This window comes from Lithobates pipiens, unplaced genomic scaffold (assembly GCF_037356315.1).
Source record: "Lithobates pipiens isolate NorthernLeopardFrog02 unplaced genomic scaffold, aLitPip1_a1.2 Scaffold_18, whole genome shotgun sequence".
NCBI lineage: Eukaryota > Metazoa > Chordata > Amphibia > Anura > Ranidae > Lithobates > Lithobates pipiens.
In genome coordinates, this window is record NW_027507758.1 from 239,596,463 (window position 1) to 239,614,970 (window position 18,508).

The 18,508-nt window shown below is 44.5% G+C and overlaps 1 protein-coding gene across 1 annotated transcript in view; it reads right to left on the reverse strand.

Annotated features, from left to right (window-relative positions):
- Positions 1 to 17,974, reverse strand: part of FUCA2 (alpha-L-fucosidase 2) — a 42,722-nt gene extending 24,748 nt beyond the window's left edge. Inside the window, exons 1-3 of the mRNA XM_077486713.1 lie at positions 17,712 to 17,974; positions 3,425 to 3,612; positions 25 to 364 (exon numbers count right to left, since the gene is read on the reverse strand). Coding sequence (XP_077342839.1) covers positions 25 to 364; positions 3,425 to 3,612; positions 17,712 to 17,911 — 728 coding nt within the window. The 5' untranslated portion in view covers positions 17,912 to 17,974. The remainder of the gene's footprint in view (positions 1 to 24; positions 365 to 3,424; positions 3,613 to 17,711) is intronic.
- Between the last annotated feature and the right edge of the window lie 534 nt (positions 17,975 to 18,508).

Sequence of the window (18,508 nt, forward strand, 5' to 3'; positions counted from 1 at the left end):
TTCCTAAAATAATGGTTATCATACCTTTCATTATAGAGCCAAGCCAAAAAACCAGTACTGTTCCAGTATGTGTCTGGGGCATCACCATCTCCATCTGACCACAGAATTTCTGGCTTGTATTGCATCACAAGTTCATACAGTTCAGGCAAGGACTTTGCGTTTGGAAAAGTGCGTGTTTTAAAAGAATTAGATTTATCAAAAAGGAAGAGCGGGTTGAACCACTCAAATAGAGAGTGATAAAGTCCAAAATGCAAGTCTGTGGTATTTCTGATGGCCTCAGCCAGCTCCCCAACAAGGTCCCGCTTTGATCCTACATCCACAGAATTCCAGTTCCATGAAAATTTAGAGCCCCACAAAGTGTAACCTAAAAAGGCAAAAATACATGTGAATGAGTGTCTCCAAAAGACAAAACTATCACTGGGTAAAAGATCATTTTTGGACATGTATAATAAGGATGCATCAGTGCATGACTGCTTTTGTCTTACCTCAGACAATGAGCTTGGGGTATAGAATGTCAACATCTCCAATCTCCAATTTTGTCTTAACACTGGTGCCTTACATTTAGTTACACAGCAGTTTAGAAACCCCTTTGGGCCTCTTTCACATGGGCCTAGCTAGTCTGTCAGCAGCTGGCCCACAGTTAGGTGATTGGAGGGAATATGCTGCCTCCCACACACTTGTTTGAAGAGGGATTTTATGCTGAAGCCCCATTTACATCTATAGGGGTCAGTGCAGGTGGTATGCCTAGCAAAATCATGACATGCCCTTTTATTTTTGCCGTACATAGCATACTGTAGCTTTGCATTGCAGCAATGTGTATAGGACTGTCCGGCAGTACCCTTTTATAGCGTGTACTTTTCTTAATTAAGAGCACTAAGTGTCTTTTCTGTCTGCTGCTTCGCTCCTCTATTATCAGCAAAAATCATATCTGACAAGTTTCCTGACACCAAAAGAAAAATGCTGACAGCACCAGCTAATTGACAGCCTTAGCTCTGTTTCTGTGAGCTGTGTAAAGGGGAGGGGGGTGTCCCTTCCCTCCCCTCCAATCAGATCTCAGAGCTCTCCTCATTGAGCTTTGCAGAGTGTGACTTCAGCTCTCTGCCTCCTTTTTTCTGAACTTTCAGATACGCTTTATACATTCAGCACTGTGAATGGATGTAAAGAAGAGGCAATAAACAGGTACAACTTACAGTATCTCACAAAAATTAGTACACCCTTCACATTTTTTGTAAATATTTTGTTATATCTTTTCATGTGACAACACCGAAGAAATTACACTTTGCTACAATGTAAGGTAGTGAGTGTACAGCTTGTATAACAGTGTCAATTTGCTGTCCCCTTAAAATAACTCAATGCACAGCCATTAATGTATACACCGCTGACAACAAAAGTGAGTATACCCCTAAGGGAAAATGCCCAAATTAGCCATTTTCCCTCCCTTCCCTCTTGTGACTTGTTAGTGTTACAAGGTCTCAGGTGTGAATGGGGAGTAGGTGTGTTAAATTTGGTGTTATCGCTCTCACTCTCTCATACTGGTCACTGGAAGTTCAACATGGCACCTCATGGCAAAAAAACACTCTGAGGATTTGAAAAAAAGAATTGTTGCTCTACATAATGATGGTCTAGGCTATAAGAAGATTGCCAAGACCCTGAAACTAAGCTGCGGCACTGTGGCCAAAACCATACAGCGTTTTAACAGGACAGATTCCACTCAGAACAGTCTTTGCCATGGTCGACCAAAGAAGGTGAGTGCACATGCTCAGCGTCATATCCAGAGGTTGTCTTTGGGAAATAGACGTATGAGTGCTGCCAGCATTGCTGCAGAGGTTGAAGGGGTGAAGCAGAGCATGATCCCCTCCCTTCGGAGACTGGGCCGCAGTGCAGTATTTCAACATGATAACGACCCCAAACACACCTCCAAGATGACCACTGCCTTGAAGCTGAGGTAAAGGTAATGGATGGGCCAAGCATGTCTCCAGACCAAATCCTATTGAGCATCTGTGGGTTTCATTATTGAGCATCTGTGGGGCATCCTCAAATGAAAGGTGGAGGAGCGCAAGGTCTCTAACATCCACCACCTCCATGATATTGTCATGGAGGAGTGGAAGAGTACTCCAGTGGCAACCTGTGAAGCTCTGGTGAACTCCATGCCCAAGAGGGTTAAGTCGGTGCTGGAAAATAATAGTGGCCACACAAAATATTGACACTTTGGACCCAATTTGGAAATTTTAACTTAGGTGTGTACTCACTTTTGTTGCCAGCGGTTTAGACATTATTGACTGTGTGTTGAGTTATTTTGAGGGGACAGCAAATTTACACTGTTATACAAGCTGTACACTCTCTATTTTACATTGTAGCAAAGTTTCATTTTTTCAATGTTGTCACATGAAAAGATATAATAAAACATTTACAAAAATGTGAGGGGTGTACTCACTTTTGTGAGATACTGTACGTAAGAGGATTTGTTTAATCTCTGTGTATCACCTGAGGTCACTTCACTGGGTATAAAATCATAAAAAATTATACATAAAGTTGCGCTGAATGTTTTTCCCCAAGCTCGATATTTTTGTTTGTTTTTCGTGTATGCTACTTCACTGGGTATATGTGGGGGTTTACAACCACTTTGAAAACACCCCTCAACCCCTAAGGGGTTTAGATGAGAAAATGGTGCAATCAGCTTGCACTTAAAAGATGCTTGTAAGTTAATTTATAGCTGCTTCTGACCTGCATGTGATCTCCTTTTAGGCCCCATTCACATCAATGCGTTTTTTTCATGCTTTTCACTTTTTGCAGAAACGCAGGAATTTTTTTTTTAACATGGGTTACTATGGAACTTGTTCACATCAATTTTTGTGCCTCTGCATTTTTGTAAAGGGTCAGGGATTTTTTAAACACAAAATGCAGCTTTTTTTGCTTTTTTGGTTCAAATAACTTCAACTGAGAAGCTACAGTGGGTTTTTACTGCAATTTTTCCGCAATTTCCTTTTTTAAATCTGCCCAATCCCCCCACCCAAAAAAAAGCCATAGAAAACACAAATTGCAGAAAGCACAGCAAAACCACTGCAGAAATGCCAGAAATGCTAAAAAGCAGCATGCATAGATGTGAGCTTATGCTGCCTGCAGCAAGCTGCTTTTCCATTCCTATTGACTAGAGAAAAAAAATTAAGCACAGGGCAGAACAAGCCAGACCAAATAAAAAAATACTTCTGAAAAGTCCTTTGCCCTATGCTTGCCTTTTTTGAGGGTACAGCTTCCTGAGCTCTGTCCCTTTTTTAAGAAAACAATCAAGCATCCATAATGGTTTAAGAAAAGCTGAAACTGTATACAATAAAAAAGCTTTTGACATGAATAATTTCAATGTAGGTATATGTTGGTGCATTGTCAATAATAAAGAATAATAAACAAAATTCATCCTGCGATTTACCTTCATGGTGCTTTGAAGTAAGAACAACATACTTGGCCCCTGATGCTTTTAATGTATTTGCCCATTGCAGTGGATCATAAAACTCTGCTGTGAACTGGGGCCCAAAGTTTTCATAACTGAAGCCAGGTGGATAATTTTTATTCATAAAATCGATATAAGGCTGCGACTTTGCTCCCTGCCAATACCACCTAAAATAGAAAAGCAAAAAATACAAAACTACTTATTGTACTTAAAATTTGGGCAGGCTTGGGTGGGTAGATAATAATATAAAAAAAATACAGACTGCATTAAAAAGCCAAACCAAAATATATTGTATATGGTATCTGAAACACAATTAAAAGACAGATTATCTTGAAATACAACTTGGCTTATGCTGCAAAAAAATATATATTTCCTTCCACACCAACAAAACTTTCATAATCATTTCTCCTCAGAAATCCCTTTTTTTCTTTTCTAAAAAAAAATGATGTTAAACCTGCACTGTGCAACAGTATTGCACAGAGCAGTCTCTTACCTCCTCTTCTGGAAGTCCACTTTGGCGCTGTCCACTTCTCCCTGATCTAATTAGTTCCTCCTTAGCAAGCTGTGTGCTATGGGGGGTACCAGTGCGGGCATGCTCTGTAGTCGGACTGTGTGCATCCATAGACACAAACAGCAAAGGTAAGCCACGCCCCCACTCCCACTTCCCTGGCGTTTGACTGACTGCAGAAGGAACCTATGTCTTCCCAACCCTCAGCGTCTCCTGTGAGACCAGGAAAAGAGGAGAGCATGCTGCAGCTGGGATAGTGATGGATTGGTGAGAGGAGTCAGGTAAGGATTTAGGGATGGGGGGGGGGGGGGGGGGAATTCATGTTTTTTTTCCTTACCTTAATGCAAGGAATGCATTAAGATAAAAACTGATTGCCTTTAAAATAACTTTAACCCCTTAGTGAGAGGGTAAAACAAATGTTAATGCCCAAGCACAATTTTTCAACTTTGACACATGTTAGTAAAACTGTACAGCAGATATCATCAAAACTACTTTGTCTATCCAGGTGGATTATAGCTTGTTTTTTGTTTGTTTTTTCAGGACAAATTTGGGCTTTCTTTTGGCGGTAAATGGTAACGGATATATTATCAGAAGAAAACTGACCCAAAATATAAAAAAAAATATATATATATATTTTTTTTAAATGTAGCTGTATATTTCTTTCCATTACCATAATTAACCACCTAAGAAGAATGCAAAACAAATTCTTCTTCTAACAATCGCAGCAATACCACATAAGTGTAAGTTATTTGTTGTTTGTACACGTAGTACAGCCCAGGAACTATAGTGTACATTTTATTATCCTACATAAAACACACTAACACTGAACTAAATTTCATATTTTTTTTTATCCAACCAAAATATGCTGCCAGTGACCTTTGACCCCAACCTTGACACCAACGCCAACCCTGGCAAACTTTTGTTTTTTCCCCTCATTTTTTTTTTTTTTTCTTTACGCACTTTTATTCGTTTATATCTTCCTCTCCTGCAAGAAGAGAAAGATACCATGTATGTTTATCTGCATTCAGGGCCAGTGTCCTATCACATTGTGTACCCCATCGGATAGTGTCCGTTGTGTACTGTGCATGCGCAGTACCCAGGACACACAGATTCCGAAAATAGCCGAAGATGAACGGCGCCTGCGCCGTGAGTCCAGGCTCTAGCCCCACCATCCAAGTGGACATAGAGTTGGAAAAAAAAGAGCCGAGCACAGCGAGGCCACGCCCGAAGCGTGGCGAGCGGAGCGAGCCCGCGAGGGGCCCTCTAATATTTGCAGCACTATGTCCACTTGGATGGTGGAGCTACCACCTCCACTCACCTGCGCAGAATGGGGCGGACACTATTCAATGGATGGACACTATATACCAGAACACCGGTTCACACTGCTGCGTGGTGTGAGATAGCAAGTAAATCGCACCACACTGCAATGCAAATCACATGCGATGTGAATTTAGCCATACAGATAGTATGGCTGAATTCACATCGAATTCGGACCAAACTCGCAAAGGACACTTTTTTTGGTCCTCAGCAGAATCGGATCATGTGGATGTTCACACCCCTGCAATCCAATTCCTGTCCAAATTTGCAGATCGCACTGCAATATGCAAACTGATTTGGGGTTGTCATTCACTTTCAAATGACACTCCCATAGTTGCCAACTGTCCCAAATTTCCTGGGACATTCCCAGGATTAGGACCCTTGTCCCGAATTAATTTTGTCCCGGGAAATTCGGTTTGTCCCATTAATTTCGCCGCTGGCCGCTAGAGGTCCGCGGCCGGCAGAGACAATGTCTCCGCCGGCCACCATTTTGAAGAAGACCAGAAGCTGGTCTACAATAGAGATGCTGCGGCACCACCCACCCCCGCTGGCAGTGTCTATGGAAAGTGGGCGGCACCGCAGTTCAAACTGAAAGGCGTGGCAACGGCGGCATCTGGAGGATATGTGGGGGGCCAGTCTCAGTCTGGAGGATGTCAGAGGGGGCCAGTCTCAGTCTGGAGGATCTGTCGGGGGCCAGTCTCAGTCTGGAGGATGTCAGAGGGGGCCAGTCTCAGTCTGGAGGATGTCAGAGGGGGCCAGTCTCAGTCTGGAGGATGTCAGAGGGGGCCAGTCTGGATGTCAGAGGGGCACCAGATGTTGAGGACTGATGGGGACACCAGATGTAAGGAGGAATGATGGGGACACCAGATGTAAGGAGGGGCTCCGCTGATGGAGACACAGATGTGACAAAGGATGCTCTGATGGGGCACCTGATGGCATCTGGTGGCAGGCAACGTGGCTAGTGACGCACTCATGGCTCCCACTGATTCTGCATTATGGTGAGTTGAATGATTTCATTTTATATTACAATCTAATAATAGAAATAATGTGCTTCAATAATCCTGACACCATAACAATCATGGCACCGGGATGATTGAAGCGCTAACACCAGGTATTTGGAGTATCTTTATCTGCTGATTGTCAAACTCTGGAAAACACATATTGCTATTGTGGTGTAGGATCGGGGGCTGCTGGCTCTCCATCCCGCATTCATCTCAGACTCTAACCACACCCCGTCAAGCCACGGCGCGTGCTGCATTTTCACCTTTTCCTATGCCACGCCTATATCCGCATGCCCGCCCCCTAATTATAATACAACTCCGCCTACTGCCAAAAGGTGTCCCGAATTTTTTTTTTACAATGTTGGCAACTATGCACTCCCAGCAGTTCACATAGGTCAGTGTAAACTGCCGCTGCGATGCAGTGGATTCTCAGGGTTCCCGCATTGCAACAGTGTGAACCGGCCTTCAAAGAGGAAGTAAACACAGTCAGGCTGGATTCACACCTATGCAGTTTTAGTGCTTTTTGCATTTTGCACTAAAAATGCATAGGTGTGAATTCAGCCTGAGAGGCTATCACAGCAAGCGGGAGTCCTGGGCCTGCCATTGTTAGTACCCAGTGGGAGCCTGGTCTCAGTTCCTGGAGCTCGCTGTGTGGCACAGAGAGAGATACGCATATATGCTGCCCCACGAATAAAGATTACGCGAGGCCGCATATATTCATCTGGTCAGTAGGAAGGGAGTTAACATCCTACTACAGGTTCTCATCTTGATAACCCCCCCCCCCACCAACTAAATACAATTTGTAATTATTCCACAAGGGTGGAAGGCCTACACAATCACAAAGTAAACAAAATAATTCAGGATTTATTGACTGCAGTCATGTGAGAATGGTGCCATCATTCTAAGTTGTGATACCACAAGTTCAAACCTGACTTCATATTCATATTACCTCAGAGTTACACCAACTTCCGCCAATAAGTTCCTCCTTACATTTCATGGTGGATAGCTCTCATAGAGCTAAAAAAAAGCAAAAGAACTGACTAGATGACATATCCAGATATGCTCTGATACAAACTCACATTTTAAACAAGAAAGAGCTACTGAGGGAAGTGGCATGGGAGGTTTCCACTCTGCTAGAGCAAGTCACATGCCTGTTTGCTGACTTACTGTTACTCCAGCTATTGTGCAACTCAGACACTTGTTTGTGCACTTTCTAAGTTGCACAATAGCTGGTGAAAACGGAGATTCCTTATGGAAACTGTCATTTCAAAACCCTGCAATCAACAGCATACCCTTAATGGACATGGCTCAGTGTTACAGCTTTAGGCTCCATGCATACTGGAGCTCATAAACGACATTTTTTTGGACTTTGGGCTTTTTTTTTTTTAACAGACCATAAACTCTACTCTATGTTATCCTATATGTCCATGCACACATGGACGTTTTTGAACTGTTATAAGCAGTGGAGTTTATGGGCTGTTTTCTGAACACCATAAAATCACGTTAAAGAGTTGTTTTTCTGACCACAAAAAAAATGCCAAACGATCATAAACGCTGATAAACATTGATAAACGCTCAAAACCGTGGCTCACCTGCGTTTTTTAACATTTTTGATCCATTGAATTTTTTTTTTTAAAACGCTAACGCGGAGAAACGCTAAAAAACAATAATAAACGCTATTGCAAAAATGCTAAAAAACGTTGAAAGACTCACTGCAAAGCTACTGGTGTTTTTATAACATTATTTTAATGTCCAGTGTGCATGGAGCTTGAGCAATGGCGGCTTCAAGCTAATTTCTCTACGCCCTTGTACACATGGTCGGACATTCTGACAACCAAATCCGTCGGATTTTGTCCGATGTATTTTGTCCGAAACGGTTGCATACACACGGTCGGACAAAGTTGTCGGAAAATCCGATCGTTCAGAACGTGATGACGTTATTTCGTTAGGACGGGACTACGTTCAGGCTAGTAGCCAATAGCTTTGGTGTAGAAATTTGATCTGAGCATACGTGGCACTTTGTCCAATCGGAATTCTCTACACATGATCGGACAAGGTCCAATCGGATCATGTTGTCGGAAAGTTTTATAGCCAAGCTGGAAAAGTCCGATGGAGCCTACACACAGTCGGATTATCCGACAACACGGTCCGATCAGACATTTTCCGTCGGAATGTCCGACCGTGTGTACAAGGGCTACCAAGGACATTGACTTGATCACCACTTTTGTCTGTTCTTAGCTTTATCCTGAAATGACAAATCACCTAATGTAACACGTTTAAGCTGATAATAACACTTTCATGGTATGTTGCTATTGTTGTTTAGTGACATAGTTAACCACTTCATAGTTTCATAGTTAGTAAGGTTGAATAAAGACACCAGTCCATCCAGTTCAACCTGAGTGTCTACAATTGTCCCTGTACATTGCACACTCACATCGGTCCCTACCCTCAAGGAGCCCACAATCCAAGGTCCCCATTCATATACTAGGGTCAATTTTGGACAGAAGACAATTAACCTACCTGCATGTCTTTGGATTGTGGGAGGAAACCGGAGTACCCGGAGGAAACCCACGCAGGCACAGGGAGAACATGCAAACTCCAGGCAGGTAGTGTCATGGTTGAGATTTGAACCAGCGACCCTTCTTACTGCTAGGTGAGAGTGCTAACCACTACACCACTGTGCCGCCCAATACCGGGCACTTAAACACCTTCCTGCCCAGACCAATTTTGAGCTTTCAGCGCTGTCGCACTTTGAATGACAATTGCGCGGTCATGCTACACTGTACCCAAATGACATTTTTATCATTTTTTTCCCACAAATAGAGCTTTCTTTTGGTGGTATTTGATCACCTCCGCAGTTTTTATTTTTTGCTAAACAAATAAAAAAATACCGAAAATTTTGAAAAAAAAAATGTTTTTTTTGTTTCAGTTTCAAATCTTTGCAAATAAGTAAGTTTTCTTCTTCACTGATGGGCACTGATGGGGTTACACTGATGGGCAATGATAAGGCGGCACTGATGGGCACCGATGAGGTGGCACCAATGAAGTGGCACTGATGAGGTGGCATTGATGGACACCGATATGTGGCACTGATAGACGGCACTGATGGGTGGCACTGATGGGCGACACAGATGGGCACTGATAGGTGGCACAAATTGGCATGGATAGGTGGCACAGGTGGGCATGGATAGGTGGCACAGGTGGGCATGGATAGACGGCACAGGTGGGCATAGGTAGGTGGCACAGGTGGGCATGGGTAGGCGGCACAGGTGGGCATGGGTAGGCACTGGTAGGCGGCACAGATGGGAACTGATAGGCGGCATTGTATTATTATATATTGTACTAATGGATGCCAATCAGTGCCAATCAATAATGCATGCCAATCAGTGATGCCCATTGTGGGCACTGATTGGCATCCATTATGGGCACTGATTGGCATCCATTGTGGCACTGACTGGAATCCCTGGTGGTCTAGGGTGGCATACCTTGTCCTTGGCATCCCTGGTGGTCTGGTGGCGTCCCTGGTGGTCCAGTGTGGGCATCCTCGGGGGGGGCTGTGCTGATAATCGATCAGCACAGACCCCCCTGTCAGAGGAGCAGCCGATCGGCTCTCCTCTACTCGCGTCTGACAGACGCGAGTGAGGAAAAGCCGATCACCGGCTTTTCCTATTTACACTGTGATCAGCCGTGATTGGACACGGCTGATCACGTGGTAAAGAGTCTCTGTCGGAGACTCTTTACCGAGATCGTAGTTGCCGGGTGTCAGACTGGCTATGGGAATGAAAACACAAGTGACAAACGTGACTAGTGTTTAGGGGCATTTACACACGTTTAGGTGCATCAGCTTTTGCAGTAAAATGCTCCTCTGCTGAACTCTCAAGTGTTTTTTTTTTCTACCCACATCTTCTCATCACCTTCTTGCAGGTGCTAGGTTTTGGCCATCTTGACTGGCCAGTCCGTTGGATCACATACACACCTCATATGTGCTGCGCAAGTCGGTCAGCAGGTCCCAGCCAATGATTTATGTCCAGGACCTGCTGATCAGCTTAGCAAATCACAGTACAGAGCCCTGTGTTTACTAACAACACAGGACTCTGTACAGAGAGCAGCAATGTGGCTGTTTTTTTCTCCCTTTCTCCACTTTCAACCAAGTTGATTAGTAAAAGCAGCTAGATTGGAACCCCTTTCCAACCAGTCTCATTGGTACAGACACAATGTATATTATTAGCACTGATCACTGTATTAGGCACTGTATTAGACGGTGCAAATTTCTTTCCTGCAACCACGGGTTGCAGGAAAGAAATTTGCATGATTACCCTCCATCAACACAGATCATGCTGACAGGAGAATCCCTCCTGCCAAGTAAATGTCTGCTCCCAGTGGGGGAAACCGTACCCACCGGGAGAAGACAGTGATAATTGCTAGTGGCTATAGCAGCTGCTAGCGATACTTGCAAGTGATTCCAGCAGGTTGCTTGTACCCAAGTTGATCGATCGATCAACTTGGTACATTTAATCTGCCCACACACGGGCCAAATCTTAACCAGTTCCTACTCAATCAGCCGAGATTCAAACCGTCTATAGCCAGTGATGTCAGTGTCAGTTAGTGTCAGATTATCTGCCGCACTATGGCAGCTATCCATTTACAACACAGAGCTCTCTTACATGAATGACAGAGCCAATCAGCGGGTCCTTGCGATCAATCAACTTGTGCTGTAACAACCTGCAGCACAGCAGGGACGGTGGGTGCATGCGCGTGCCCCCTACCTGGAAGCGCTTATCACATACGTGATCCAGAGCACAGCAGCCGTCCTGCCGCAGTAAATGTACATGGGGTGGTTGCTAAATAGTTATTATTTGTTGTATGTACCCGTAGTAGGGAAATAATAGTGCACATTTTGCTTTGTTTTTTATCTTATCTAAACACACTGAGACTAAATAGTTAACTTTTTTTTTATTTTTATAATGTATCTAAAACACACTGACCTTCACACTATCTTGAATCAAGCCCTAGTGTAGCTATTTTATTTATTTATTTTACACATTTGTTTGCCTACATTCTTCTTTAGCTAGGAGAAAAAGATACATAGGGGTGGTTTTACTAAAGGTAAATAGCTTAGTAAATGAGCAGAAGCTCTGCTGACCTCCAACATCCAGACATGTGCAAGCAAAAGTTCTTTCCTTGCATGTGATCGGGTATTCTTTGCAAACTGAACCTTCACCTCATTTACTAAGCTCTGGAGCAAATGCACTTGTAGTCTTGCATATTTCTTGCATTCACATAGAGCAGTGTGGCTTGCTCATAAGCAGTAGGAAGCCGCAAGGAGTCACAGCCAGCTTCCCACAGTAAACATGGCCGTGCTGGGGACCAGCAAAGAACTGGCCCAGGTGGGGACAGCTCTGAATCTCTGAACGGGTAAGTGTCCTTTTATTAAAAATCAGGAGATACAGTATTTGTAGCTGCTGCCTTTTAATTATTTCTTGCTAGGGTGAAGTTCTTCTTTAACCGCTTGCTAACCCACTACAGTACATTTACTGTGGCAGGTCAACTCGTACTGGCACAATCACGGAAGACTGTGCTGTCATTTGCTGCAGTAAAAGCTGATCAACTGTTCCTAGCCAATGATTGATGGTCTGGACCAACTGATTGGCTCAGCGAATCACATAAGAGAGCCTTGTGTTGGTATACAGCAGCAATGTGTGTTTTTTCTCTCCCTGCTTAGTAAAATCAGCACACTGTACACACATTAAACAGTTAGGATCATATTTAACCCCTTGATTGCCCTAGATAATAACCTCTTCCCAGCCAGTGTCATAAGTACAGTGACGGTGTAAATTATTAGCACTGATCACTGTATTAGTGTCACTGGAGCTGTTAGTGGCAGTTAAGCCTGGTACACACCAGTGGCGTAACTAGAACCTTCAGGGCCCCGATGCAAGAAACCATGAAGGGCCCCCCTGAACCTCAGCCAGGGCCCTTCCCTCCGAGTCCAGCGGTGGAACTCCAGGGTGGGGTCACAGGTATGACCATTGTGAGCCCTGTAGTTCCACCACTGGTATCAGTAGTTTATTTTTTTTTATTTTTTTTAGGTGCCCCATTGGAACTGTCCCTAGGCAGGATGGGGTCCCCATCCCCAGAAGAGATGAGGTCCTTTTCTCCAGGGCAGATGAAGTTACTGCCCCCAGGTGAGAAGGGGTCCCTGTCCCCACGTGAGAAGGGGTCCCTGTCCCCAGGGGGAGATGGAGGGGGTATGTAATGGTGTGTGGGGGATGGGGTCCTCTCACTCACCATGACCAAGCTGTAGGCCACGCACTCATCCATGTTGGCCTGGGCTCCATCCAGTGTGCTGGACGGGTGATCAGCATATCTCCCAGAAAGACCTTTCATCATCTGTGTATGACGGGGGAGGAGGGGGGCTGACAGACAAGCCTGTAGTGTCCTCCGGGAGCCGGCTCTCATAGGGCTGCACTGCATCTGTGTGCTTAAAGTTTGTTTACCTGGGAGAAGTATGCAGTGCAGTGTGGGCCGGACTCAGGGGGGGCAGGACTCTGGCTGGGGAGAACAGACATCGGACTGAGCGGCAATGCATGGAGCAGGAGAGGGGTACTCTGAGGAGCGGCCGAGGACACAGGTCATGCGGGGAATGCACTACTAAAGAGCAGCCAGTGCGATAGTCGAGCATGGAGCTCTGCTAGTCACCCTCCACCTCCAGCCACCCGTGTGCGTGGTGCACTGGTACCCCTAGCTGCCTATGCTGCTTCCGGCCATATGTAGAGGGGGCTGCATGGGCCCCCTGCATCACAGGGCCCGGTTGCGGTCGCAACTGCTGCACCCCCTATAGTTACGCCCCTGGTACACACTGTGGTACACACTGAAATGTTTTCCCCTTCAACCCAGTGGGCTGAATGAAAAAAGCTGAAGGAGCTCGGGAGGAGTCGCTGTACTAACAATCAAATGTTAGTACGGTGATCTCCCCTCTGAGCTTTTGTGTTCTGACAGGGGAACGCCCCCCGCCAGAACACTCAGGTCAGCGCTTTCAGCCATTGGCTGAGAACGCTGATGGAATCCGGTCAGCAGACCTTTTTCGGTCATGCCCCTTCAACAGAAACTGGCTGAATAAAAGGGGTTAAAATCTTCTGGAGCTCAAGTGGTTAAAGCGGAGTTCCACCCAGAATTGGAACTTCCGCTAATGCGGTTCCTCCCCCCCTCTGGTGTCACATTTGGCACCTTTCAGGGGGGAGAAAGGAGCAGATAGATACCTGTCTAATACAGGTATTTGGTTCCACTTCCCACGAACGAGCACCGCAGAATCCGCGGCGGATTACGCCATGTCCGACCCCTTCTCTGCCCCCCCCCCCCCCGCTGGGTTTTAGAAGACAGCAGGGACCATTCAGAACGTGCAGCGTAATTCATGCATGCGCAGTAGGGAATAGGCTGTGAAGCCGGTGTTCTGCCTAATAGAGTCCGGCCATCAATATGTGTCTGCTCCGTACTGCGCATGCGCAGTACGGAGCAGACGAAGCTTCGGAAAATCTCCGAAGCTGAACGGCGCCTGCGCCGTGAGTGGAGGTGGTAGCCCCACCATCCAAGCGGACATAGGGTTGTAAATTTTAGAGGGCCCCTCGCGGGCGAGCTTCGCTCGCCACGCTTCGGGCTCGGCCTCGCTGCGCTAGGCTCTTTTTTATTCTAACTCTATGTCCACTTGGATAGTGGGGATAGAACCTGGACTCACGGCGCAGGTGCCGTTCACCCTCGTCAATTTTCGGAATCTGTGTTCCTGTGTACTGCGCATGCGCAGTATGCAGGGGACAGCATCTGATGGAGGACCCTATTTGACAAGACACCGGCAAGGCTTCACTTCCTGATTCCCTTACTGAAGATGCCAATGCCTCCACCCGGAGCCGATTGACAGGTAAGTGTGAAGTTGGGTGAGGACATTGCAAGTGCCTTGGACAGGTAAGTGCCCTTAATTTGAAAGTCAACAGCTGTAGTATTTGTAGCTGCTGACTTTAAATTTATTTTTTTTGCAGGCGGAACTCCACTTTAACTATTTGCTGCCGCGCTATGGCTGCCAGAGCGCAGGCCTTAATTGCCGGGAGGGTGTCCCAAGCAAGCGCTGTCTGCGCGTCCCTGCGGGTCGCACACACTCTGTGATCACCAAGTCTATGAGACTCTGCTGATTCCAGATCAGAGTAAGGCGTCGATCCCAGCCCTTTACCACGTGATCAGCTGTCAGCCAATGACAGCTGATCACGTGATGTAAACAGAAGATTGGTAATCTGTATTTTATTTTCCTGTCAGCGTAAGGGGAAAAAAAGCCAATCACTGGCTTCTATCAGTCACCCACACAGAAAGCCGTGGCTGCATTTTCTGTGCCCACCAGTGTCAAATGCCAGTGTCACCTATCAGTACCCACCAGTGCCACCTACCAGTGCTCACAGTACCACCCATCAATGCCACCAGTGCCACCAATCTGTGCCCATCAGTGTCTCATAATCAGTGCCACAGATCAGTGTTGCCTATCAGTGTCACCTACCAGTGCCCATCAGTGATCATCAGTGCCACTTATGAGTGCAGCTTATCAGTGCCACCTATCAGTGCTGCCTAATCAGTGCGACCTATTAGTGCCCATTAGTGCCACTTTATCAGTGCTCATCAGTACCCCCTATCAGTGTCGCCTATCAGCGCACATGAGTGAAAGATAAAAATTGCCTGTTTTCAAAATGTTATAACAAACTATGAAACAGTTTTGGGGTTTTTTTTCAAAATTTTCGGTCTTTTTTAGTTTTTTTTAGCAAAAAATAAAAAACCCAGCAGGAATTAAATACCACCAAAAGAAAGCTCTATTTGTGTGAAAAAAAGTTCATTTGGGTACACTGTAGCATGACTGCGCAATTGTCATTCAAAGAGTGACAGCGCTGAAAGCTAAAAATTGGTCTGGGCATGAAGGGGGTTTAAGTACCCAGTAAGCAAGTGGTTAAAGAGGAACTTCAAATCCTTTTTAACAAAAAATAAATAAATAAAATTCAGCAACTACAAATACTGTAGCTACTGACTTTTAACAGACACTTACCAGTCCAGAAGTGCAGCGCTGTCTACACCAAGACTGGTTCTTCAGGGTCCCAAGCACTGCTTCCTGGTGTTTTATAGCCTGCTTCCCTCTTTGAATCAGTGTTAATTTTGTCTACTAAAACAACTAAAACATTTTAGTCTACTAAATTAATACTATTTTAGTTGACTAAAATGAAAACAATTGAGATGAATAAAATACGACTAAAACTAAAATGGCATTTTAGTCAAAAGACTAAAACTAAATTGAAATTTGACTTCAAAATGAACACTGGTCTGTAGTGCATGTTCATACCTCAATACCATAAATAATATATGAGATTTTTCAATGCAGCAGTATATGAGTTTGGAAATTGCAGAGAAATGTTAACTAATGCATTACAATTTAATTACACCCATTTGATTTTAGATGATTAAAATTAGTTTTAGTTGACTCAAATGTACTGGAGATTTTAGTCTACTAAAACGTAGGAAATTTTCGTCGACAAAAATGTACTGGAGATTTAGTCGACTAAATATGACTAAAACTAAAACAATTGCAGAAGACTAAAATGGGACTAAAACTAAAATGTCATTTTAATCCTAAGACTAAAACTAAATTGAAATTTGCTGCCAAAATTAACACTGCTGTGCATGCATGAAAGGCACTGTGCTGTGTGAATAGTCCTGCAGTATCCTGGGACATGTGATGTGTCTCAAGAGGTTCCAGGGGAGGGGGAGGGGTTGAGCTTCCACAATTCTTGCCTAGGTGGGAAAAGTGGAAGGTGGGGGGGGGGGGGGTACCTGCTCTCAGAAAAGGAGGCGAATGAAAGAAAGAAAGACAGGAAGAAAGAAGGAAATAGAAGGAGGAAGAAATAAAAAATGAGAAAGAAAGAAGGCGGAAGAAAGAAAAAAGGAGGAAGAAAGCTGGAAGAAGGAGGAAGAAAGGAGAAGGAGGAAGAAAGAAGGAGGAAGAAAGAAAGAGGAAAGAGGAAGAAAGAATGAAAGAAGGAAGAAAAAGAAGGAGGAAGGAAGACAAAGAAGAAGAAGTAGAAGAAGAAGAAGAAAGAAGAAGGAGGAAGAAAGAATGAAAGATGAAAAAGGAGGAAGAAAGAAGAAAAAGAAGGCAGAAGAAAGAAGAAAAAAGAAGGAGGAAGAAAGAAGAAGAAGGAAGGAAGAAAGAAAGAAGAAAGAGAAAGGAAGAAGAAGGAGAAAGAAAGAAAGAAAGAAAGAAAGAGGAGGAAGAAAGAAGAAAAAGAAGGAGGAAGAAAAAAGAAGGCGGAAGAAAAAAGAAAGAAGAGGGAGGAAGAAAGAAGGAGGAAGAAAGAAGGAGGAAGAAAAGAGAAGGAGGAAGAAAGAAGAAGGAGGAAGAAAGGAAGAAGAAAGAAAGAAGAAAAAGGAGGAAGAAAGATGAAGGAAGAAGAAAGAAAGAGGAAAAAAGAAAGAATTAAATAAGGAAGAAGAAAGAAAGAAAGAAAGAAAGAAAGAAAGAAAGAAAGAAAGAAAGAAAGAAAGAAGTAAAAGAAGGAAGAAGTAAGAAAAAGAAGGCGAAAGTAAGAAAGAAGAAGAAGGAGGAAAAAAGAAGAAAAAGAAGATGGAAGAAAGAAGAATAAAGCGGAATAAAGAAGAAAAAGAAGGCGGAAGAAAGAAGAAGAAGGAGGAAGAAAGAAGAAAAAGAAGGCGGAACAAAGAAGAATAAAGCGGAAGAAGGAAGAAGGAGGAAGAAAGAGGAAGAAAGAAGGAGGAAGAAAGAAGAAAAAGAAGGCGTAAGAAAGAAGAAAAAGGAAGAAAGGAGGAAGGAAGAAGGAGGAAGAAAGAATGAAATAAGAAAGAAGGAGGAAGAAAAAAAGAAAAAGAAGGAGGAAAAAGAAAGAAAGAAAAAAAAGGAGGAAAAAGAAAGAAAGAAAAAGGAGGAAGAAGAAAGAAAGAAAGAAAGAAAAAGGAGGAGGAAGAAAGAAAGAAAGAAAAAGGAGGAGGAAAAAGAAAGAAAGAAAAAGGAGGAGGAAGAAAGAAAAAGGAGAAAGTAGGGAGAAGGAGCTTTGCTTTTAAGTGAAGTTCCTCTTTAAATGGAGCCAGAGGTGGGGATATAGGTGGCAGTGGGTCTATTTCCACATTTTGTTCTGTGCCCTCTTGGGTCAAAAAACAGAGGACCCACCTATGTAAAAGAAGACAATTCTTTTTAGTGCAAGGTGCCCCCACCACAGGGGTTGTCTTTTCATATTCCCGGAGTTCTGCTTTAACAATTGGGTTTCGGGGGGAAGGGTGTAAAAACTGGACTTTAAACAACAAAGAGTGATGTCTGGGACTTCCTGCTACACGAACATTAGCTGTCATACATTTGCCGATCCTGGGACTGTAGTGGTCCCAGCCCTCCCCCCACCCTGCCACTCACCAGAACCATTCACTGCCGAAGCTGGGTACAGAAAACACCCCCCAATGGATGAAGATCCCGAACTTGACGTCATCGAACCAGTCCGGGATGGGTCTGGCGTCCAGTGACTCCCAGGTGGGCTCATACTTGTCTCCAGCCCCCCCGAGCTGTGCCCCCAGGAGGAGTAGAAAGACGGCCTGTAGAGGGAGCGCTCCGTCCATTGCCGACCCCTGAGACCGGCGAGTGCCTTCTTCCTGGACGGTCACATGACACGGAGAGGCGTGTAAACCTCCCCCAGTGTACACAGACCAGTCTGCCCAGCATGTCACATCACTATAGCAGACTTTTCCCCATTGGTTGTAGACTATTGTGATGTCAGCTCTGTGCTAATGTTAGTAGTGATCTCCTTTCTGGTAATCCCACAGATCGCAGTGTTCAGCACATCCTTACTGTAAACTCCGCTTTATTTTACACTATTAAAGCAGTTCACTTCCTCTATTGTACATCATAACAGGCAATCCAACACGGAGCAAAGTCATCAACTAATAGCCAATCAAAATGAAGCTTTCATTGATGTGCCTGCATTCATACAATGTACAGCTCTCTGCACCCCTTTATTATATAAAGCATGTGATGTGCAATATGAGTTGGCTTTATATGACTAGTTATACCATTAGTGATGGGAAGGTCTCAGCAGAGCGCAGGCGGAGGTTTGCCTTGTTGGTGGATATCTGCAGTCCACCTGGCATGTCACAAACTGGCAAATAGGGGCCTTCCTTATATACTGTACTCTTTACTAGCTCTCCCAAGGCTCAGTG